The 24,806-nt window shown below is 44.9% G+C and overlaps 1 protein-coding gene across 6 annotated transcripts in view; it reads right to left on the bottom strand.

Moving 5' to 3' along the window:
- LOC110489703 (ras-responsive element-binding protein 1) overlaps positions 1 to 24,387 on the bottom strand; it is an 83,849-nt gene extending 59,462 nt beyond the window's left edge. For 2 of the 6 annotated variants that reach the window (XM_090199392.1, XM_090199394.1), the window contains exons 1-2: positions 23,661 to 24,007; positions 1,374 to 1,583 (exon numbers count right to left, since the gene is read on the bottom strand). Coding sequence is in view for 2 of the 6 variants with exons in the window: in XM_036943879.2 (XP_036799774.2) it covers positions 23,661 to 23,700 (40 nt within the window). In the remaining 4 variants the exon portion in view is untranslated. Of the gene's footprint in view, positions 1 to 1,373; positions 1,584 to 23,660 lie in introns of all 6 variants that reach the window. The other 4 variants (XM_036943881.2, XM_090199393.1, XM_036943879.2 and 1 more) reach the window with 2 other exon arrangements.
- Positions 24,388 to 24,806: the final 419 nt, after the last annotated feature.

Genomic DNA, 24,806 nt, shown 5'->3' with positions numbered 1-24,806 from the left:
GTACTCTTATCACATAAACTTGTCTCTGAGCACCAACACACACACTGTCGACAGCGAAACCAGGAAACTGTGGCCCTTTGCAGGATGGCGAGTTGAAATGGAGGCCCAACCAAGAACCCAACACGAGACAGTCATTCTTATTATGGCGTTTATTTCCAACATGTCAGACTAGCACTAAAAGCTGTTGACAGCTGATTATTATGGTAATAGGTGAGACCAACAAGGATAGATGGACACAACAAGGCATTACAGTGCAGAGCCACCGACAGCTTATCTACTTTGTGAAAGAGGTTTGGGGGGGAAAAAACTAAGATGAGGGGGGAAGGGAGGGAGAACGCATTCTAAATGGTGGCTATAGCAGGGTGTTGTGGGGAGTTGTCTCGCGAGAGGAGTGTGTCCGTGCGTACGGATCTGTGTATGAGAGAGAGCAAAGGATGGATAAGAAAAAGAGGGAGGAAGGGAGGGAGGGAGGAGGAAGATGGCTAGCTAAAACAGACAGATAGGATGGATGAGAGAGACGGGAGAGGACAGGGATGAGCGAGAGGGAGGAGGGGTCGAGAGAGAGAGAGGAAAGGAGGGACAGAACAGAGATTATCAGATTAGTGGCTGGTAAGAGGGCCTAATTAAGAGGCAGAAAGAGAGGCAGTTATAATGGTGCTGGGCGGAGAAGACATTTTCGGTTCAAAATGCCTGTTTAGCCACGACCAGTGGACTGTGTCCCCAAGCATCTCAAGTCTTGTTCACATGAAATGCTACATGCGCGTCCTGGTCTGTGTACACGTCAGAGGAGACTAACTGTGGCCCAGTGTAAGTCCAGCAGGGTCACCGTGCGTGCTCCGTACACAACATAGCTGTCAGACAGGTGAAAGGCCATGCTACTCTGGAGCAGAGAATAACTTAACCTACATATAAAACCCACCACAGAAGCTTGGTTTGAACTAAGCTATACAAGTGGTGCAAAAAGGGATCGATACAGATGATTAGACACTGATCACTGCACATAAAAACTATTTTAAAGTCTCAAATCTACTTTATTAGGCCTACATACTTGCAGGTGTAAAAAAAAAAGTGCTATGGCTACCTGTTTCAAACTGTAAAAAAAAAATATATATATATATATATATATATAACACACACACACACACACACACACAGTATCAGTCATAAGTTGACACACCTGTTCAAGGGTTTTGCTTTATTTTTACTATTTTCTACATTGTAGAATAATGGTGAAGGCATCAAAACTATGAAATAACACATATGGAATCATGTAGAAACCAAAAAAAGTGTTAAACAAAATCAAAATATAAGTAGCCACCCTTTGCCTTGATGACAACTTTGCACACTCTTGGCATTCTCTCAACCAGCTTCACCTGGAATGCTTTTCCAACCGTCTTGAAGGAGTTCCCACATATGCTGAGCACTTGTCGACTGCTTTTCCTTCACTCTGCAGTCCAACTCATCCCAAACAGGGGTTGAGGTCAGGTGATTGTGGAAGCCAGGTCATCAGATGCAGCACTCCGTCACTCTCCTTCTTGGTCAAATAGTCCTTACACAGCCTGGAAGTGAGTTGGGTCATTGTCCTGTTGAAAAACAAATGATAGTGGGACTAAGTGCAAACCAGATGGGATGGCGGATCACTGCAGAATGCTGTGGTATCCATGCTGGTTAATTGCCGTGAATTCTAAATAAAATCTCAGACAGTGTCACCAGCAAAGCACCCCCACACCGCCTCCTCCATGCTTCACAGTGGGAACCACACATGCGGTGATCATCCGTTCACTAACTCTGTGTCTCAAAGACACAGCGGTTGGAAACAAATCTCACATTTAGACTCATCATACCAAAGGACAGATTTCCAACGGTCTGATGTCCATTATTCGTGTTTTTTGGCCGAAGCAAGTCTTTTCTTCTTATTGGTGTCCTTTAGTAGAGGTTTATTTGCAGCAATTCAACCATGAAGGCCTGATTCATGCAGTCTCCTCTGAACAGTTGATGTTGAGATGTGTCTGTTACTTGAACTCTGAAACATTTATTTGGGCTGCAATTTCTGAGGCTGGTAACTCTAATGAACTTATCCTCTGCTGCAGAGGTAACTCTGGGTCTTCCTTTCCTGTGGGGGTCCTCATGAGAGCCAGTTTCATCATAGTGCTTGATGGTTTTTTGTGCCTGCACTTGAAGACACTTTCAAACTTCTTGAAATGTTCTGTATTGACTGACCTTCATGTCTTAAAGTAATGATGGACTGTTTTTTCTCTTTGCTTATTTGAGCTGTTCTTGCCATAATATGGACTTCGTCTTTTACCAAATAGGGCTATCTACTGTATACCACCCCTACCATGTCACAACACAACTGATTGGCTGAAACACATTAAGGAAATAAATACCACAGATTAACTTTAAACAAGACACACCTTTTAATTGAAATGCATTCCAGGTGACTACCTCATGAATCTGGTTGAGAAAATGCCAAGTGTGCAAAGCTGTCATCACAACACAGGGTGGCTATTTTGAAGAATCTTAAATATAAAATATATTTTCATTTGTTTAACACTTTTTTGGTTACTACATTATTCCATATGGGTTATTTCATAGTGTTGATGATGTCTTCACTATTATTCTACAATGTGGAAAATAGTAAAAATAAAGAAAAACCCTTGAATGAGTAGGTGTGTCCAAACTTGACTGGTACTGTATATATCATTTTAAAAAGAACAGTCTCAACAGTGCTAATTGAGATACAAGCACGTAAACTGAGCTGTCCAGTTATCAGCTTGTTACTGGTTGGAGGTTTATCACTTTGTTTCATCAGCAAGCAGAACAAAGCCCTCACTAAACTGGTAGCCTCTGTTGCTTATGGCTAGCCTAATTACCACACTAAGACACTTTAAACCCATGGAGGGACCTATGGGCACCTAGAGCTTCTGCTAGTAAGTAAGTAGCCTAAAATAGCTTTAGTGTTTGCAAGATAGGCAATTCTTCTCAACGGCATACTGGTATATTTTTATTATGTAGAGAGCAGTCTTGTGAGAAAAAAAAAGGTTTACAGGATGAGGATGGGGAGTAGAACTAGAGCCAGTGACAATGGGGTGTGTGTGTGTGTGTGTGTGTGTAAGAATGCTGCTGTGCTGCTCTCATAGCCGGTTGACAGGCACAGACAAGTGCTAAAGCCTGGAGGTTTGAGAGCAGAGCAGTTGGCAAAGGGAGATATCACTTTTTGCCTGCTCTACACAACAGCATCCCCGCTATATCAGTTACAGCAGGGAAAGGTTAAGATAAAAGCAGAGAGAGGGGGCGAAGAGGGGGGGTGGATAGAGCTAGAGAGAAAGAGGAGGAAGAGAGAGAGAGAGAGAGAAAGAGGAGGAAGAGAGAGGAAGAGAGAGAGAGAAAGAGAGAGAGAGAGAAAAAGAGGAGGAAGAGAGAGAGAGAGAGAGAAAGAGAAAGAGAGAGAAAGGAGGAAGAGAGAGAGGTGTGGGGGGAACAGACAGATGCAAAAAGGAAGATGGAGGCCGAGAAAAGGGAAGTGAGAGAAAGGGAGGTGAAAGAGATGAATGGCTTTGCAGTGCACAGCCCACTAAGAGAAGAGGTGGAGGCAGGGAGGATCATCTGGACAAACTAGACGAGCCAGTTTCCTCCATTATGGTTTAGAGAGGAAGAGAGCCCCATGTCTGTTTCCACCAGCTCTCTGCTGCCGCCAGAGCGGAGAAGCTAACTAACTGCTCATTGGCTCTCCAGTCAAATCTAACCCATGCCTCACTCTGGTCTAAGCATCCTTATAGAGACAAACAGTGCACAACAACCAGCATGTTGACTACTTTGGAGAGATTGCTTTCTCCAATGAGCAAGACAATTCTAATGAATGTTTTATTTTTTTCAGAAGAAAAACTTTGACATCGAAATATCAAAAACTTTGGTGTAAGTTGCTTATTTGTGACTTGCCCTCAGCTAAATAAGCTACGTAAATCAAACTTGTCGATCAGCATCATGAGGAATTGAGTAGGGAATGTTTTTCCATGGTGTTTTTTTAAGTCATTTGAATACTTTTTCAGAGCAAAAATGACAGCAATGCAAAAAAAAATTGAAGTCATCTGACCAACCAGCACACGTGTCAAACGTGTGGCAATTCCTAATGTGGTATTGAGTTCCTTGTGTGTTTTTATATCAGAGAAAAACTTGACGGCAGCTGAGCTCTTTAAACTTCCTTCTATACAACACCAGCGAGAAACAACTTAATCGCTGTGATTTCAGGTTCCCCTTCTCAAAGCTGAGAACACACAGAGATGCAACATTACAAACAAAGTCTCATGAACTGTGAGAAGACTGATCAATGTGACTCCTGAAAAGTTGTGAGAGTTGAGAGTTGTGAAACCCACTGAGAAACTGGTGGGTAGAGATTGCAGTTCTTGTGAGGTAAAAAGAGTCTCTCTCAGGTTCTCACATTTGAACCTAAAGCCCATTATGAAAGAATGACAGACTACATGTTCATCTGCTACCATTCTGCCTCCAGCCCAGATTGTAAGATTGTTTAATAACTTCCCATATAAAAATATTCACTTAGCCAATGGTGGAATGCTAAAATTATGGATAAAAGTATGGTTGATAAAAGCATGGGAAAATGTACCATACAGTATATTCTAGGCTTTGTATCAAAAGCTATGAGATTTGGGCCTCCCGAGTGGCAAAGAGGTCAAAAAGCAGTGCTAGAGGCGTTACTAAACCCACAACCTGTGGCCAGCCGGTTGCCCAAATAGGTGCCCTTCTTTGCAAGGTATTGGAAAACCGAGGCATTGGTTAAACACTATTATTGCAACGTATAATGTGACTTAAGAACCATTTTTACTTCTGAACATATTTAGGTTTGCCATAAGAAAGGGGTTGAATGCTTATTGACTCGAGACACTATCATTTATTAATTTGTAAAAAAAAAATATTACAAATCTAAAAACATAATTCTACTTTAACATTATGGGTTACTGTGTGTAGCCCAGTGGCACAATCTCTATTTAATTTGTTTTAAATTCAGGCTGTAACACAACAAAATGTGGAAAACTCAAGGGGTGTGAATACTTTCTGAAGGCACTGTAGACCATTTTACTAACACAAAAACAAGATGATAAGCCACTGGATGCTTCAGAGGAAAGCTGTCAAGATGCCCAGCGGCACAAACACACTTCACAGATCAAGGGTGGCATAGCAGGGTTTGGAAACAAGGGTCCTTGGCAACACAGGGGCTCAGCTGTCAGCCAGCCACAGGTGCCTGCGACAGCCAGGGACTTTTGGGGGCCTTTCTCTCCTGGAGGAGAAAAGACAGGGCTTTATTCAAGCCCTAAATGGGACATATGCTGCCTTGGCTGGGACTGTGGCTGGGACTGGAGGTCTGCTGCAAGGCCACTCTGGGGAGTGAGTGTTGACTCTCCAGAGTGGAGTCTTGTTTGACAGGCTCACATGAGCCTGCTTTTTATTTTTTATTTAACTAGGCAAGTCAGTTAAGAACAAATTCTTATTTACAATGACGGCCAACCCGGACGACGTTGGGCCAATTGCGCTCCGCCCTATGGGACTCCCAATCACGGCCAGATGTGATCCAGCCTGGATTCGAACCAGGGACTGTAGTGACACAGTGCCTTAGACGGCTGCGCCACTTGGGAGCACAGGGTGGGGTGGGGGTGGTTGTGTTGATAAGCTCCTATTTCAGCCACATCTTCAGTAGTTGAAAATATGTAGGGGGAGATAACGACAACCAGATTATCCTACATTATTCTACTACTCTATTGACAAAGCAGTAGGCTATCACTGCTAGTTTAACACACTCAAACACAAAAATACTTTTATGTAAGTTAGGCTATATTGACGTCACACACACACAGACCCCCCCACGACACAAACACAGAGACGTTGTGGTAGGTGCCAGTTACAGAGTGAGAGTGCAGATGTAGATTGTGGCCTGACAGATCCCATGCAGCCCCACTGACAGCTGCGTGGAACCAACCAACCGCACCGACCAGATAGCTAACTGGCTGCAATGTACTGCATGTGCCCTTAGTGCATGTGCCCTTAGTGCCACAAACACATAACAGCTAGCCAGCTACACTACAGTTACAAGCTAATGCGCATTTAAAAACATTCCTACAAATAAAAGTGATGAAAAAAAAAGGGACTGATTACTTTCCAAAGAGATAACTTTTGAGTTCCTTTTGCTGTATGTGTGTGTACTTGTGTTGCCTTAGCCTATACCTTTATCAAAACATGAAGCAAGGTCTTCTCTGAAGGCCAGATAGATGTAGGGGAGAGTTGGCTTGACATCCCCAACAGGCTGAGAATAAATAGCCCCTGCTAGCAAGCTACTTATTTGGCACGTCTCTCCGCCATGAGTAAATCACAGCGGTGAGCAGAAAGGGTACGCTTTTAACCCCCCCTTTGTTATGTTCATCCCCCAGTCCTTTATTTAGCAGATACTTTTATGTAGGGAGACGGAGACCCATCCATCTTTCTCTGTTTGTCTGCTACCTATCCTGTTCTGCTCATTTTCCCTCTCTGGCAACCATTCCCCTTCCCCCAAACACACACACACCTTTACAGTACACTTTGGGGCCGGTGAGGAACATTGAGCGTAACTGTAGGTCTGTGGTAAAGATGAGTCTAGCTCTTACTTGTACTTCATGTTCCACAACTTTATTTGTTTCATCAATACAAAAAAATAAATAGTATACCTCCCAGTTATCAGTCACATGGGTCTCTCTCTCCACACAGAGGACACAGTGGGCCTGGACTGCTCTCCACTGACAGTTGTCTATCTGTGCAACAAATGGCACATTCATTCAGGGGCGGCAGTGACAGCCCCACTCCATAAATTCTGGGGCGCGCGCACACGCACACACAGCAGCTAGCAGCAGCACATCCAACAACAGAGCCTGCTGTATTAATGCTGCTCTGCTCCACACACTTTATGTGCAGCTCTTAAAAAGGCCTGTTAAGTTCAAGTCAGTTAATAGTCTAGTTTACCAACAGGCATTGACTACCGTATCAGTATTCCAAGCCAATGAACAGCAGAACAGCCTGTAAAAGCACTTTGTTTCATTAAGGTTGTATGGGATGGTCTGCTCCTATTTGCATATGGGGCATCCTCCAGTTGGCATTTCGATTCACCCGAATTAGGCCATGAGGCCCAACTCGACGCCAACCCACAACATTTGTTGCTGAGGTTTACACATACGGTCCAGGACACCTTGTATCCACATGAAGCCAAGCACCAATAACTTGAAGCCTACTAGTTAGATTCTTTATAAAATGGTGACACACCAACAGTTGAGGCACATAACATCTTGGGGGAGATTGAAGTGAAAAGAGATGGGCTCAGTTCAGCAACATCCCCAGTGTTACAACAATGCACTTGGGTGTGTCGCTGTCTTTCGCAAACGCAAACCCTCACAGTCTTTCAGCACTTGTGTGTGTGTGTGTGTATGTGTGCATATGTGAGAGTGTAGGTTGTGGGGGGGGCTGCCTTCAGGCCTACAAGCTCATACATGTCATACCTGCCTAAGCCTGGACTTACCCAACACACCAAGTCCCTCAGACAAGACTCACACCCTCGTCACACGGATTAGCCCATCCTACATGAAAACTTATGTGCAGAGGCATACCACAAAAAAAGAAAAAAGCCCACCCAAAGCATCTCCCAACCCATGTAGTCATCTGAACTGCTTGTGTGTCAGATCTTAAAAAGCAGACAATTATTTCAGCCATTCACAGTCAGTCATTACAGACAGTAGCGTTCATCTTAATATAGAGCACTGTGTACACAGTGAATATACACAGCTGGGATGAGTTTGGTCTACTTGTTTGTCAGATGTAAAAAGTATGCCACTTCAGACATTTGCAGTAAGTCATTTCGCACAATAACTGCTTGAAATGCAGCGAGTGAAATGTTTTGATACTACTTGGTCTTCGTGTTTAAAATGCTGCATCCCTATGAGTCTGGGATGCTCTAACTGGAGCATGAAGCATCATCTATCTGTCTGTCTGTCTGCCACCATGTCTGGTGAGGAGACAGAGCAGGACAAACCACTGGAGGGGGGTGGGGGTTCTCCCAGCAGAGGAACCACAGCCCAGGTCGGGAGGATAGGCCTCTTCACCACTCTCACCATAATGGAGCTCTTTGTACAGCCAAGAAGAATACACCCTTCATCTGGGCTGGGGGCTAAGGCGCGCGCGCACATACACACAATTTGTGGCTGTCAAGACCATTTCTTCCCTCCTCCTTGTAGAGGATTGCCTCTCTCTGTGTGTGTGTGTGTCTGCCAACATTTAGCAAAGTGTAAAACTAGATGGATCAGTTCAGCAGAGGCACCACCAGGTATTATCTGTATCGGTCCTTCTACACCTAACCACCATTCTCCAACCCCCCACCCCCTAACCCCCATCCTCCAACCCCTCCCCCCTAACCCCCATCCCCTCCCCCCTAACCCCCTCCCAACCCCCATCCTCCCCCCCATTCCCCCATCCTCCAACCCCTTCTTTGGCTTCTTGATGTTAGATGACCTAACAAGTGAGGATGCAGGCCAAAGTACAAGGCCAGACAACATCGGCCAACTATTTGCCGTCACCAGCTCGCACTCACCCACTGAGCCGCCCAGTGCCTAAGCCCCTCCTACCCACATGGGCACCGGCCCCCTTGCTCTCTGCCCAATCAGGTACTCCGCGGCCAGCTGTTTGCCTGAACCGCATGTGTGAATGACAGCGAGCGGGGGTAGGAGGGGGCTCTCACAATTTCTAGCGGGGTGGGGGGGTCCATGGCGCCCCCGGGGGTATATGACCGGCTGTGCAGCACAGCACCGCTCGGCTACACTGAAACGACTCCCACAGCAGCAGCATCACATCATGTCGTCTGCCTTTCTCTCCCTCCCCCCCCCTCTCTCCTCCATCCCCCCACCACCTCTCCCACTACTCCCCCCCCCCACTACACTACTCCTACCCCTCCACTACACTACCCCTCCACTACACTACTCCTACCCCTCCACTACACTACACTACACCTCCACTACACTACACTACCCCTCCACTACTCCCCTCTGAAATAAGAGTCACATTGTTTTTTTCCCCCTCTTCCTGCAGTGCTGGGATCTCACTACATGGATTCTCTGCCTGCCTTACTGCCTGGGGACATGAGCTCCTACAAGGGAGTGATTCATCTGGAGGGTGGGGTGGGAGGTGGAGATGCTGGAACTTCACATAGAGCAGTTTTTTTGGGGGGGGGCACAGAAATAAACTGCCATCTTATAGTAAAGTACACCCATCCAACAAGTGTCATAAAAAAAAAAAATTGAAAAGTACTTGTGATCATCTACGGTCTAGAATTGTGATTCTTAAGATGGAGTCTTAACAAGAAAGAAAGCAAGAAAAACAGACAAGTGATTAATAATTTTCTGAAAGCATGACCAATACACCCACCAGCACACAATGCGTAGAACTATTAGAGTCTGTGGCCCAAACAGAGGGACCCCTACAGCCCAGAGGGGTCAGAGCATCAGAGGCTGGTCACAATGAGCACTGGTCTTCTGCCCAGTGTTGTGTGGGGAAATAGAAGACATGTAACATTTCAGCTGACTGAGTGTAAAGATCTCATTTACATCCTCATTGTCCAGCTCGATGTTTGCCCAAGTTAGGCAGTGATGGAGCCTGTTGCATGTCAGACATTGAGTGGTAGAGCAGGATGGGTTAGATGGGCTACTTTCAGGGCTTGAAAGTGTTCAAAGTCACCCCCCCCCCAACACACTATGGGAGGGGGAGAATGGAGCAGTAAGGAACAGTTACAAAGACAGCAAGCTTGTTTCTGCTTTCCATGTTTAATAGTGATTGATGCTAGACATGTTAGCATCTAGGAGGCTCCTGCTCTGATACCTGCCTCTCAAGGCTCTGAGCAAAGTGCCTCCTCGTCGAGCACAAGGCCTGATAAAGAAAAAGTGAACGTTTACTGGGATAGAAGTGCTGGCTTTGGGAGTGCCCGAAGGATAAGCTGATAGTTTTGGATTATTCTCTTTGTTAACTACTTCTTTCTGAACCAGTTTATTTCCCCTCGCCTTCTGACAACAATTCCCCTAATTTATTTTTATTTTACCTTTATTTAACTAGGCAAGTCAGTTAAGAACAAATTCTTATTTTCAATGACAGCCTAGGAACAGTGGGTTAACTGCCTGTTCAGGGACAGAACAACAGATTTGTACCTTGTCAGCTCGGGGATTTGAACTTGCAACCTTCAGGTTACTAGTCCAACGCTCTAACCACTAGGCTACCCTACCGCCCCTAATGATGCACACAAGTGCTAATCATAATTATGAAAAGCTGAAAAACATCCACTAGCCACCATTTCCTGTTCAGAGGAAGAAGTCTTCTTTTCCCTCTCAGAGTTCTATTTATCCCTGACATTGTCCCTGACATTGTCCCTCCATCTCAAAATGTCTCTGATGGCATACTATTCTGACTAGTCAGGCCTAGGCTAACGGCATCACAACCAGCACACACTTACAAACTCACAAAAAAAATGAAACATCCTCTCACTGTCAACTGCGTTTATTTTCAGCAAACTTAACAAGTGTAAATATTTGTATGAACATAAGATTCAACAACTGAGACAAACTGAACAAGTTCCACAGACATGCGACTAACAGAAATTGAATAATGTGTCCCTGAACAAAGGGGGGCGGGGGGGGTCAAAATCAAAAGTAACAGTCAATGTACAGATACTAAGTACTGCAGTGCATCTCCTCATGGACAGTACCAGATTTGCCAGTTATTGCTGTGAGATGTTACCCCACTCTTCCACCAAGGCACCTGCAAATTCCAGACATTTCGGGGGGGAATAGCCCAAGCCCTCACCCTCCGATCCAACAGGTCCCAGACGTGCTCAATGGGATTGAGATCCGGGCTCTTCGCAGGCCATGGCAAAACACTGACATCCCTGTCTTGCGGGAAATCACGCACAGAACGAACAGTATGGCTGGTGGCATTGTCATGCTGGAGGGTCATGTCAGGATGAGCCTGCAGGAAGGGAACCACATGAGGGAGGAGGATGTCTTCCCTGTAACGCACAGCATTGAGAATGCCTGCAATGACGAGCTCAGTCCGATGTTGCTGTGACACACCGCCCCAGACCATGACGGGCCCTCCACCTCGATTCAGAGTACAGGCCTCGGTGTAACGCTCAATCCTTCGACGATAAACGCAAATCGACCATCACCCCTGGTAAGACAAAGCAGCGACTCGTCAACGAAGAGCACTTTTTGCCAGTCCTGTCTGGTCCAGCGATGGTGGGTTTGTGCCCATAGGCGACGTTGTTGCCTGGTGTGGACCTGCCTTACAACAGGCCTACAAACCATCAGTCGAGCCTCTCTTGGCCTATTGAGGACAGTCTGAGCACAAATGGAGGGATTGTGCGTTCCTGGTGTAACTTGTGCAGGTGCTGTTGCCATCCTGTATCTGTCCCGCAGGTGTGATGTTCGGATGTACCAATCATATGCAGGTGTTGTTACACGTGGTCTGCCACTGCGATCAGCTGTCCGTCCTTTCTCCCTGTAGCGCTGTCTTAGGCGTCTCACAATATGGACATTGCAATTTATTGCCCTGGCCACATCTGCAGTCCTCATGCCTCCTTGCCGCACGCAGATGAGCAGGGATCCTGGGCATTTTTCTTTAGGTGTTTTTCAGAGTCAGTAGAAAGGCATCTTTAGTGTCCTAAGTTTTCATAACTGTGACCTTAATTGTCTACCGTCTGTAAGCTGTTAGTGTCTTCACGACTGTTCCACAGGTGCATGTTCATTAATTGTTTATTGTTCATTGAACAAGCAAGGGAAACAGTCTTTAAACCCTTTACAATGAAAATCTGAAGTTATTTGGATTTTTACTAATTATCTTTGAACGACAGGGTCCTGAAAAGGGGACGTTTCTTTTTTTGCTGAGTTTAGAATATGATGTCAAGAATATTCACAAAAACGTTGCACTGACAGAATTAAGTAGTCTTAATCTTGACAAATGACACACTAATGCTAAGTCCCAGCAACAAAATACATCAATGACCGAACAAACCAAATGGCGGTACAGACACAATTCCTTAGAGCCTTTAATTGTCAACATGCGAGTCTCTCTTTACTCAGACAATCTCCATTAGGATCATTAGAGGGATCAATGAGCATAACACTCCCGTCTCCGGGGACATAACACTCCCGTCTCCGGGGCCATAACACTCCCGTCGCCGGGGCCATAACACTCCCGTCGCCGGGGCCATAACACTCCCGTCGCCGGGGCCATAACACTGCCGGGGCCATAACACTCCCGTCGCCGGGGCCATAACACTCCCGTCTCCGGGGCCATAACACTCCCGTCTCCGGGGCCATAACACTCCCGTCGCCGGGGCCATAACACTCCCGTCGCCGGGGCCATAACACTCCCGTCGCCGGGGCCATAACACTGCCGGGGCCATAACACTCCCGTCGCCGGGGCCATAACACTCCCGTCGCCGGGGCCATAACACTCCCGTCGCCGGGGCCATAACACTCCCGTCGCCGGGGCCATAACACTCCCGTCGCCGGGGCCATAACACTCCCGTCTCCGGGGCCATAACACTCCCGTCTCCGGGGCCATAACACTCCCGTCTCCGGGGCCATAACACTCCCGTCTCCGGGGCCTTGCCACACTGTTACAGTCTTCAACACTGAGGGGGCTGACTGAGTCATTGCATCACAAGCTTGGTGACCTTGCTCTGAAAAGATAAGAAAGTGGAGACATATCTGGACATAACGGACCTGAAATGGCATCATCTTCCAGAGACGGTGTTGATTGAGACCGCCTTGATGACTCAGAGGACTGAGGATGTGTGATGGTATTTGGCGACAAATAACAAGCAAAGCGTTTGTCAGTAGACAGGGAAGGATGATGATGGACAAAGACAAAACTGGCCAATTACTGTTCAATACCTAGTGAAGGAGCAAGAGCTAGGAAGGAGTGCACTCATCTCAGTGGAAAGTAAGAAACGGCAAGAGTGGTCCTGTGTGTGTGTACACCTTCCGTGAGATGGGTGGCGGTGCGGCCTATTTATAACCAGTGTTGTCTGGGCAGGGTTTAAGCTTTTAAAGGTAGGTCCCTCCATTGTGTGGGAGCGAGCTGCTCCTGTAGTGGGGGGTGGAGGGAGAAGAGGCCAGGTTTCAACCCAGAGAAAGGACCGTGTTTCTGCCTTTGTGTGCCCTGCCTCCAGGGCATGTCAGAAGAGAGCCTATCCTATCAACTCTACTCCCAGTGTGTGTTGGGGGGGGGGGTGAAAGTGTTAACTTCAGATCAACGGAGTGAACACACCTATCCCACCCCACACACCTCTCTTATCCATCCCCCCACTAAGCACCCCTCTCCCCCTCTTTGCATTCCTCCTCTCCAGCTCCATCTCTGCTTAGGACGGAGGAGGTATTTTGGAAACAGGGCGCATCTTTATCCATTGTCCAATCATAATCAAAAGCTGTCTCGAAACAAATAGTTTAATCTCATTAGCAAATGTTTGTTTTTGCGACACCATTTTCCTTCTGTGATGTGAGACAGAAGCAGGCAGGGAGGGGGTTGAATTATAACCAGTGTCATCCTCAATCCTTGGGCGTGGAATGACATGATACAGAGTTACGTGTGTAGCCGACGTCACAGAGATTACCCCATCTTGTAAAGTCCGTGTGGTTTGTCTGTCTCACGGCTGATGATGAGAGCATTTCTAATAACCAGAGAGGACTTTTAAGAGAAAACTGAAACTCAAAACAGAGTTCCTCCTGTCAGTAAGAATGAAAGTTCTTGTGTTTTCCTCTAAATTTGTTTCTCTCCTGAAAATGTTTGAAAGAAATGGTGCATTTATGTAGGACTAGGCTAGTTCAAAACTACTTGCTGTAAGCGCTGAATAATTTCAAATCAGGAAGAAAAAAAACAGTAACACCAAGCAGTCATACTCTGCCGCCTCCCCCAGTCTCCTCCTACACTAAAGCCTCTCCCTACCCATAATCCCTGTCCCCTCCCCCACCCAGCTGTGCAAAGGGATGCTCTCAGGTGTGTGATGTGAGAAGGTGTGTGTGTGTGTGTGTGTGTGTGTGTGTGAGAGTGGGGGGGGGGTATGTGTGGGGGGTGTGGGGGGGGTGTGAGTGAAGGTGTGTGTGGGGGGGTGAGTGAAGGTGTGTGTGTGGGGGGATGTGAGTGAAGGTGTGTGTGTGTGTGGGGGGGTGTGAGTGAAAGTATGTGTGTGTGTGTGGTGGGGTGTGAGTGAAAGTGTGTGTGTGTGGGGGGGGGGGGGGGGGTGAGTGAAGGTGTGTGTGTGTGTGTGTGTTTGTGGGGATGAGTGAAGGTGTGTGTGTGTGTGTGGGGGGGGGGGTGTGAGTGAAGGTGTGTGTGTGTGGGGGGGGATGTGAGTGAAGGTGTGTGTGTGTGGGGGGGGGTGTGAGTGAAGGTGTGTGTGTGGGGGGGGGGGGATGGATGTGAGTGAAGGTGTGTGTGTGTGTGTGTGTGTGGGGGGGATGTAAATAAAGGTGTGTGTTGGGGGGGGGGGGGTGAAGGTGTGCGTGTGGGTGAAGGTGTGTGTGTGTGAAGGTGTATGGCGCTAACTTCCTTTCATGGCCAAGGAGGAGCGACAAGCAACAAGTCTGGGGGCATGTGCTCCGGTCTCGATGGAGACAAGGTGTGCCGTCTGTTTGTAGAACAAACAAATGGTACCTTTTCAACTGATGAAGGGAAAGACGGCTAGTGTGTGTGTGTGTGTGTGTGTGTGTGTGAGAGTGAGAGAGAGAATGGGACAAGGAAGTGGCAGCTCAGTGTTTCTTCCAAGGATGCCCTTTTGAAGAGGCATTACACACAGGGCTAGCCTAGCAGGATTAATAGGGATTACCTAGGTGGAGTTGGGTTTAAAAATTAAAATGCAAAGGAAATGTGAATATTGCCCTGGATTTCAATGTTTTATTTTATTCTTTATTCTTTTGTACCAGAAACCAAGGTCTACAGAAAAACATAACGAAGTTAGCCTAAACCTCCAAGCCTTGAGTTAAAAGTAACACGAATCAGATGCATGTCGAAATGCTCCACCATAGTTATGCACAAGGAAGGAAAATATAAAACTGCAGGAAATATATTGGGTGTACATTCAGTCAGAAGCCTCAAAGCTATATTAGCACGTCTGCACAATATTAGCAGTCACCTCTGACCTCACTGGCATCTTTTCCCAGCATGCAGCGCTCAGGTGGGCTGTCATTAGGGCAGCTCTTCCTTCAATATTTATTGTCTCTGTGCAGCTGACTGACTGTCTGAGACACACAGACTAACAGAGCCTCTCGATTACAACTAGCAGATACAGCCTATAATCATCCATTCATTTCACTACATTTCTCAAGACATTTATTTACATTCTAAAGACACCACACAATGTTAGGTAGTATAAAAAAACTGTTTGCCTGAAACATTATGTCCACAAGTTCAAAAACTTGAATTGCAGTAATCTGGCTGTGTTGATGATAAAGTATGTTATATTTGCATGTTCTCTCATCTCTCTCACACACACACACAAAACTGGTTGGACGATGAGGTTGCCGTACGCACTTTTTTTCCCCCACTCTCCCTCGGTCTCTCACTCTGTTCCTCCCAATGACGTATATAAACCCTGGATTGCTGATGCTATCTATTGGCCATTGAAGCGTTGAAGCCACTGGTCGGCCATATTGGCACTCCCCAGTAGGAGCAATCCTCCATAGGAATGAAAGGAATTATACAGTATTTAAGTATTTTGTTGTTGTAGTGGGGACAGTAACATTAGCACTCTCTAAAAAATATACATTAAGGAATATATTATTATTGTTATTTATGTTTAGCTCACATATCATTTATAAGTATGCATTAAAGTTGTCTGTAATAGAATAAACTTGTCAAAAACGAATTTAGACATTTATATAGCTTCCAAAATCTTTATTTTACAATGGAGTAGGAGTACCAAGATGGCTGCGCAGTGGCTTCAATACAGCGCCCCCTGTCAGTCATCCAGGGTTTACACACATCATTGGTTCCTCCTTCCCTCCCCTGCCTAGGTCCAGTGAGCAACAAGTGCTGCCTGTGAGTACCACCCCTCCCCCTCCCCCTAACCTCCAGAAGCTATCGCAAATCCTCAGCCTGCGAGCAACTGCCAGCTGACAAAACTGTTTAGTCAGCAAGAAAGATGGAGGGAGGGAGCGATGTGGGGCTGGAAGAGAGAGAGAGGGAGCGAGAGAAAGGTAAAGACAGAGCGAGGAGGCAGAAAGGGAGAGAGGGAGGGACAGCGAAAGAGCTGGAGACATTCTTACTGCGCACTCTCCATTTAGCCTCCCTTTTTCCTCTCCATCACTCTCTACAGTGTTAACCCTTTCCTCTCCGAGACAGCCGACACAGAGAGATGGCTACTTGGAGGGAGAAAGACAGTCCACTTTGTGGTAAGAGTATTTTTAGGGTTATTTTGCAGGTAAATAGGAGTCAATGGACTAGAACTCAAATAAAGAATTTTAAACAAAACAAAAAAAGACTAAACTTTATTTCTCACCTGTGAGACAGAGCTAGCTGCTTGGAAACGGGCTGACTTGGGAGAAGGGGACAACACTGGAGAGCAGACCCATTGTTGTTCCACTTCCTCCATCTCTTCCCCCACCACTTCGAAAAGGAGGCAGTTTAACTTCCTGTCTCCCCCATGCTTCACCCCAGGTCCTGTTGCAGCCTCCATTTTCATTTTTTCTACCCCTTTCCTCCTCCTCCACCCTCCTCCTTGTGGCATTCTTTCACATCAGTGACACAGCCGTCGAGCTAGACTTTGAACCCACAGTAAATACCTGCTTTATTTGCAGCCTGTGCTGGAGGTTGAAGACTAGGTGGTGGCCGGTGGTTGGGAAGGGTGTGTGTATGTTTGTGGTGTATACGTGTGTGTGTGTGTGTGTGTGTGTGGTGGGGGTAGTGACAGCTCGGAGCTGGGCAGAGGGATAAAGAACATGTAGGGCTCTGCACTGAGACAGGGCAGACATCACCCCGACGCAGGGCTCCCTCCCTCCCTCTCTCCCTGCAGCTTATCAGTTAGACCCTGGACACACCCTGTGAGATGGATGACTTAGCCAATATTAACAACACACTTTTGTGGATCGACGAGAGAGGAGAACTATTGGACAACCAAGGTGCTACCTGGTTGTAATGGCAAGGGTTGCAAGTAAAATAGGTCACCTAGTACACGTAACAACAAATAAAGGCATCCATCCATTCATCATCAACAAAAAATGTAATGTTCACCAATGTAGGATGGATGGTATGGATTTTCTAGTAGTGGCTTGTAGTAGTCATGGCAGCAATCAATTCATCCAAATGTTTACCGAATCCAGCGATGTGATGCAATAGTACCTCGAGAGACGGGCCACAAACATTAGGACCTACTTTGCACATTATCTGTACAGCCAAGTATAGCCTATAAAAAGACAGTGATATTAATCTAGATTTGGGACTTATACCACAAATGTGTAACTGTGCCTACAAATATCACCGAGCCTCACCACTAGGCCTATATTTACACTGGGGCCTAGACCGCAGGCAGAGTATAGCAGGGCTAACTAAGGACTCACCCCAGGGACATGTTGTAATGTCTACTGTTAAGGTCCCTCAGTGAGTGTTTGTTAGTTGCAGCTTACATTCACACACCTGTAAAAGAAGTCCATTCCCGGTCCATTCCCGGATTCTCGGTCCCAATGAAAACATCCCTTTAAAGCGGCCTATGTGCACACAATGGAAGCACCGACACCGTCCTACTTAGCCGCTTTGTCCACTTCTCAAATTTCTGTCATCTCACTTGGCTTTGTTACCGCATCCCCATCAAAACACCCACACGTACCTGGAGCCTCCCTAACATTCCCTAATTCCATCAATAATGTTGGGTATGTAACATGAGGTGCAATACAGTGCATTGTCATATTTAAACAAGTAGTCAATGATTAGTAACAACTGCATCAAGGCGTAAAATGTATGAACTTAGCCATTTCCCAAAATCGCAAAGTAAATACGTTGTGAATTACTTCAATTTTCAATGTAGCAGCTACAAGTACCCTACATTTGAGAAATTCCGGAGCAAAGAAGGTTTAAGAGGAGGGGCGTTGTGGGGAGGGGCATTGTGGCACAGTGAGGCCCAACCCCAGATTCCATTTTGGAAACCATCTTCCTCAGGTTCCCTCTTTCCTTCCTCCTCCTGCACCTACAAGTAAGCCTGTGTCCCCTCCATGCCCCACTGGCCGGCCAGGAGATGGAACTTAATCTTATCTAAAAAAGGCGGGTTAAAAATAGCTCTGGGAGCCAAAGGGCCAACCCATTTGTACCCTTGGGGAAACCACGACCCATCTCCACCAGGAAGAGAGAGAAAAAGTGTCTTATTACCACAACTTTTTTTATTTTGACTGTGTCTCCCGGGTGGTTCGACCTATACATCTCTCTCCTATTCCAATGATTTAGCCTCAGAGAACAACAGGTTAACAGCTAAATGAGAGAAGAGAAAGAATGGGGGGGGGGGCCTAATACCAATGCCCTGCATTGTTGAAGGGACTTGACTGTCGGCTTGCCATCAGGGGACATTGTGTTTAAGTAGGTGTCTTTGGGGGTATGGGTGGGTTATTATTAGGTTAAATGGTGGGCTAATGAGAGCATAAGGGACCCGATTGGAGGGGAGGGGGGGGGGGTGAAGGCTCTTAATTATCTCTCTTAGAGGGAGCTCACAGCATCCTCCTCTGGCCCAAACCTTATTGGGAGGAATGTTGATCAGCGGACTTGTTTTTTTGTCAAAGAATATATAAATGATTGTCCTTTTAGCTTACCCAAACTCCTAATTACTTGTGTTATCGTTTCAGTGATGCTAGAAAATCCATGGTTCACATCTGGATTTTATCGAGTGTTTAGTTGGACTAATCATTCCCTTGAGTGGCCTATTTATTTAAATTCTTTAACCAGCCCATATACAAGTGTACAAAACATTAAGGATACCTTCCTAATTTTGACTTGCACCTTTACCCTTAGAATAGCCTCAATTCATCAGGGTGTGGACTTCGCAAGGTGTCAAAAACATTCTACAGGGATGCTGGCCCTTGTTGACTCCAACGCTTCCCACAGTTGTGTCAAATTGGCTGGATGTCCTTTGGGTGGTGGACCATTCTTAATACACACAGGAAACTGTTGAGTGTAAAAAAAAACTCAGCAGCGTTGCAGTTCTTGACACAAACCTGTGGGCCTGGCACCAACTACCATAGAGCCTCACAGTGGAGGTGCCATAATACCCATAAAATCTAGTGGTCAAAACAGGGAAATGGTTCCAATCGTTTTTTCACCATTCATTTTTCCAAAAGGGAATTTTAGAAACTCTTAAAATAAGGACGGTGTTTTATGTAGGCTTACCCTGGCGTGAAATTTTGATAACCATGTAAATCTCTCTCAGACAAAGTGACGTTTATCAATATAGTCGGCTCCACTTACTCTCAGATCCGAAAATACTAATAAGCATCAAAGGAGACATCAAGAAAAACTACAAATCCCTCCATGTCATTTCTAGCTGACACCCTTTCTAAAAGGTATTGTGTCAATTTAAAACATGCACAAGGCAGTTCACAGTATTGTCAATTTAAAAGAAATGTAGCCAATTTGCTCATTACTAAATTTAGCTAACATTAGATAGTTAATCCAGAGATTCTTACCTTTCGCTTCGATGCGGCAGTCTCGTCCAGATCATTATAGAATTTGTAGATCTTTATGACCACCACATTAGCAGCTAATTAGCATTTAATTTGGGGGGGGGGTAAATATATTGATAAAAGGCCCCTTGTCCTAGACAGATTTACACAGTTATCAAAACGTCACACCAGGGTAAACCTACACGAAACACAGCCCTTATTTGAAGTGTTTCTAAAATCCCCTATGGGAAAACTGAATGGTGGAAAAACTATTGGAACCATTTCCTTGTTTGACAGCTAGGTTTTATGGGCATTATGACTCATGTGGATCCCAGGAAGAGTAGCTAATGGGGATCCTAATAAATACCATACCACACTGTGGTACTCTATACCCTGTTCAAAGGCACTTAAATCTGTTGTCTTGCCCAAACGCACTGAATGGCACACATACACAATCCATGTCTCAATTTAACCTGTCTCCTTCCCTTCATCATCACCGATTGGATTTAACAAGTGACATCAATAAGGGATCATAGTTTCCACGTGAAATCACCTGGTCAGTCTATCTCATGGAAAGAGCAGGTGTCCTTTATGTTTTGTACACTGTGTATAATGACATTGTTATTATTAGGACCATCTAGGCCGAAGACAAAACAAACATCTCTACATTAAAGCCTATCACGTCAAATTGCAGAGATGGAACTCCACAAGATGGCATGCAGTCAAACTGCTATTTCTAACCAAAAGAGTAAGTAAGATCCAAGTCCAACAAACTTAAACCATAAAGATGCCTTTAGCCTTCTGGCGTGTGTAACTATCTACAACTGGTCAACATCACATGAAATCAAACATTATTGCACTCTATGCATCCCACATCAAGATTTTTTTTTTACTCTTCAAACTGACTTGCCTCCAGACTCCTAGGCCTAACTGAGACCCATAGCTAGTCTATTTTGTCAACAGGCAAGGGTCATGAGTACCAATAATGCAGTGGATTTGGAGACCTTGTGGAGGGTGGAGAGCTGAGGACATACAAAGGGACCTCCTCTTTTAAAGTGCGATTCCACATTGATAATTTATCAACTACATTTGAAGTCGGAAGTTTACATACACCTTAGCCAAATACATTTAAACTCAGTTTAACAATTCCTGACATTTAATCCTAGTAAAAAATGCCATGTCTTAGGTCAGTTAGGATCACCACTTTATTTTAAGAATGTGAAATGTCAGAATATTAGTAGAGAGAATGATCTATTTCAGCTTTTATTTCTTTGACCACATTCTCAGTGGGTGGGAAGTTTACATACAATTAATTTGTGTTTGGTAGCATTGCCTTTAAACTGTTTAACTTGGGTCAAATGTTTTGGGTAGCCTTCCACAATAAGCTGGGTGAATTTTGGCCCATTCCTCCTGACAGAGCTGGTTTAACTTAGTCAGGTTTCTAGGCCTCCTTGCTCGCACACGCTTTTTCAGTTCTGCCCACAAATTTTCTATAGGTTTGAGGTCAGGGTTTTGTGATGGCCATTCCAATAGCTTGACTTTGTTGTCCGTAAGCCATTTTGCCACAACTTGAGGTATGCTTGGGGTCATTGTCCAAATTGTCCATTTGGAAGACCCATTTGCAACCAAGCTTTAACTGACTGATGTCTTGTGATGTTGCTTCAATATATCCACATAATTTTCCTTCCTCATGATTCCATCTATTTTGTGTCTGGCTTTTTATGGCGGTTTTGGAGCAGTGGCTTCTTCCTTGCTGAGCGGCCTTTCAGGTTATGTCAATATTGGACTCGTTTTACTGTGGATATCGATACTTTTGTACCCGTTTCCTCCAGCATCTTCACAAGGTCCTTTGCTGTTGTTCTGGGATTGATTTGCACTTTTTGCACAAAGTACGTTCATCTCTAGGAGACAGAACACGTCTCCTTCCTGAGCGGTATGACGGCTGCCTGGTCCCATAGTGTTTATACTTGCATACTATTGTTTGTACAGATTAACGTGGTACCTTCAGGCATTTGGAAATTGCTCCCAAGGATGAACCAGACTTGTGGAGGTCTACAATTTTTGTTCTGAGGTCTAGGCTGATTTCTTTTGATTTTCCCATGATGTCAATCAAAGAGGCACTGAGTTTGAAGGTAGACCTTGAAATACATCCACAGGTACAACTCCAATTGACTCAAATGTTGTCAATTAGCCAAATTGTTGATAATTTATTCAATCACACCATCTATATAACTTCCTCCAAAAAGAACATGATAGTTTGAGGGATGATTATATTATTTATTTTTAAACCAACTGTCTTCTTGACAGTGCAAAAGCATTCTCCTCTGATCTAGTCTGCCATTTTATTTACATGGCCTTGCATGAGTATGACTGCAGGCCCTAAACCAGGACAGACTCATCTTTCTCTACCACAGAAAAACTATTTTTTTTAAACCAAAGGTGTCTAGCCTATATCAGGCTTTCCTCAATTCACTTCAAGCAATTAAGTCAACTGATGCATCCTGCTTACTACCCCCACACACATCATTATCATCATCGTCCCCTCGTGTTGCCTTGAGGTGTTAGTTTCATCACACATTCAACTTAACTATTCACACTTCAGTATTTCTTCATCTGAAATAAACCCACCATCTTTGATAGTGTCTAGATTTGGATGGCGAGTTTCCCTACAGCAAAATGAGTGCGTTTGATCCCGCTGTCGTCGTAGGCCTACTCGACTACAGTGTAGAATTTCGTAATGGAATGCGAACTGCTCATCCAGATCAGCACTCTCCTCCTTGTCTTCTTCCAAGTGGTCAGAGAGCTCGAGAGAAGAGGAACATCGACCACCGAACGCTCTAAAACCGTGTTGCTTCTATTTTCAACCCCCAACAAAAAAAAGTATGCAATGAAAATATCAACAGGTAATTTTTCTATCACCAGATAACTTATTGCAAGCAGAGAAACACAGTAGAGACAAAGTTACACTTTTACCCAATGCGGTTATATGCGCACAGTAGTCGACGAGAGCAAGGGACGAATGAAAAAAATGCCTAGCAACCATTATCTAACCAGCCCTCGCTACGTTGCAGTTCCACAAGAGACAAAAACGCATCAGTTCTTCACTTTACTTGAGTAACTTTTGAGCGTCTAAAAGAGTAACAAAAAATAAAAAGAACCATAAATGATCACCAAGAAACACTTTACACATCAACCTCGTAGATGATGCAAAATTAATTAGCATATCACTGAAGGATAATTGTATAAAGTGAAAAGACAAATAATGACGTTCTTAATTCCAGTGATGTAATAATTAGGACAAATATAGACCAGGATAACAAGCGGCGTGATGAGTACGGATAACTTATGTTTACTTCCTGAACAATGAAACAAATAATGATATCGAATCATTGAATAAATCGAATTAACACACAGGCTACTCTTGAAAAACAAATAAGTTTCGAAAACGTCTTGACAAGGTCAAAATGTAACTAGCTATACCGACACATGGCCACTAAACTGTAGCTAGGCTCGATCAAAGTGCACTGAAGATATGGATGCTCGAGCGGAGCAACAGGCGGTTAGTTAGCAAGCTAGCAGACTTTGAACCTCCACCTCGAGCCCCCATAATTAAAACAAACGTTACCGATGATGGAAGTTAGAACTCCAACCATTTCTGTTAATTTTAAGTGGCGATAAGTAACTTAACCTCGTCGGTTACGAATAATCATATAAGGAAGAGAAATTCCATCGCTCAGGCGTTTTAATCATGGATGAGCATCAGGTCCTCAGCGAAACTAGGAAGCGAATGGGAGTCGAGAAAACTATCCTATCCACGTCGCTTTTCGAAGTTTTACAACTTTGTCACAACAACTGTAAACTTCGCCAAGCACGCAATTAACATCACATATCGACTAAACCAGACAAATAAGGCAGAATTGAGAGAATAAGCCGATAAGCTAGCTAGGTACTTACGTTTGACTTTGTTGGGGTTGGGCTGCTTACGCCGAGACATACTGATGATGGTGATGATGGGCTAAGAAAAAAAAAAGAAGCTGCAAAGTTGTTCCGGAGAGGAATCAAAATGGCGTTTCTGAGGATGTGCAAAGTTCGACAACTTTGTTCCCCCCTCTTTCTTCCAAATTCCTAAAAAGGAAGATAGAAGAAAGAGTCCAGAGACGAGAGGAAAACACTTATTTCGCTATCCTCTCTGACCGTCCCCAAAGCGCAGCTCTCTCCTCTCCCCTAACCTGATAAGTAAGACGCATCACGTGTTGCTCCTGCTAGTCTCCAAGGGGACGTGTTACTGAGGCTGCTTCCACAAGACTTAAGCCAGTAAGCATCTCTACAGGAGGGGTCTCAAAAGAGCAAAAAGTTTTATCGAGCGGCGTGGTACCCTCAACATGAAAACTTGTCGAGAGAGGAAGTGCACGCCGAGGAAACTCGAGCCCTTTAAAGTTCTAGAACTTTGTTGTTGATCAACATTTCTTTATGGGGCAACTTTGAACGATGAACATATGCGTTTTATAAAATAAAAGCCGAACAAGAATACACACCTATCATCTTTTAAGTAAGTGTAATGATTAAATCATGTTTAAGTAGGTACAGGATCCAGTGATGGATGCATAAGCAAACTATATTTAACTAGTTTAAATTGTTAAATTTAGTTTCAACTGGTGCTGGCATACTCCCACATTCCTCCAAGCCCTCCTCTCTGGATACAGACCCCTCCCTGTGCCTTTACTCATCAACCACTGGCCGACAAACATTCCCTCCCCTCTATGCAGCTGAGCTGGTAGGAGCCTGCACAGCCCTCACACTGTCTGGGCCCCATTGAGATGTAGTCAGATACATTAGGCTACTAATTATTATAAATCTAGACGAACAACTTTCATTTAGGCCTAATGAGCTGAATAGTGAATGTGAGAGGATAGGCCTAGCCTACAGAGAGTTTGGTCATTGTGGCTTCTGTTGATAATACCTAACCTAAACCTCCATAGCCATTGCCAAGCAAATAGGCCTAGTGATTCTTCAGGAATGATATATAATAAGAATGCTAATTTGGGATGTTTTTAGTGCTAGATTTCAAAAAACAAAATATGATGAATTGGATGTAATTTT

The sequence above is a fragment of the Oncorhynchus mykiss genome, chromosome 15 (genome assembly GCF_057628025.1).
Source record: "Oncorhynchus mykiss isolate SJ-2025 chromosome 15, ASM5762802v1, whole genome shotgun sequence".
Taxonomy (NCBI): Eukaryota; Metazoa; Chordata; class Actinopteri; order Salmoniformes; family Salmonidae; genus Oncorhynchus; species Oncorhynchus mykiss.
The sequence above is the reverse complement of the archived record's forward strand: the minus strand, read 5'-3'. Positions and strand labels throughout refer to the sequence as shown.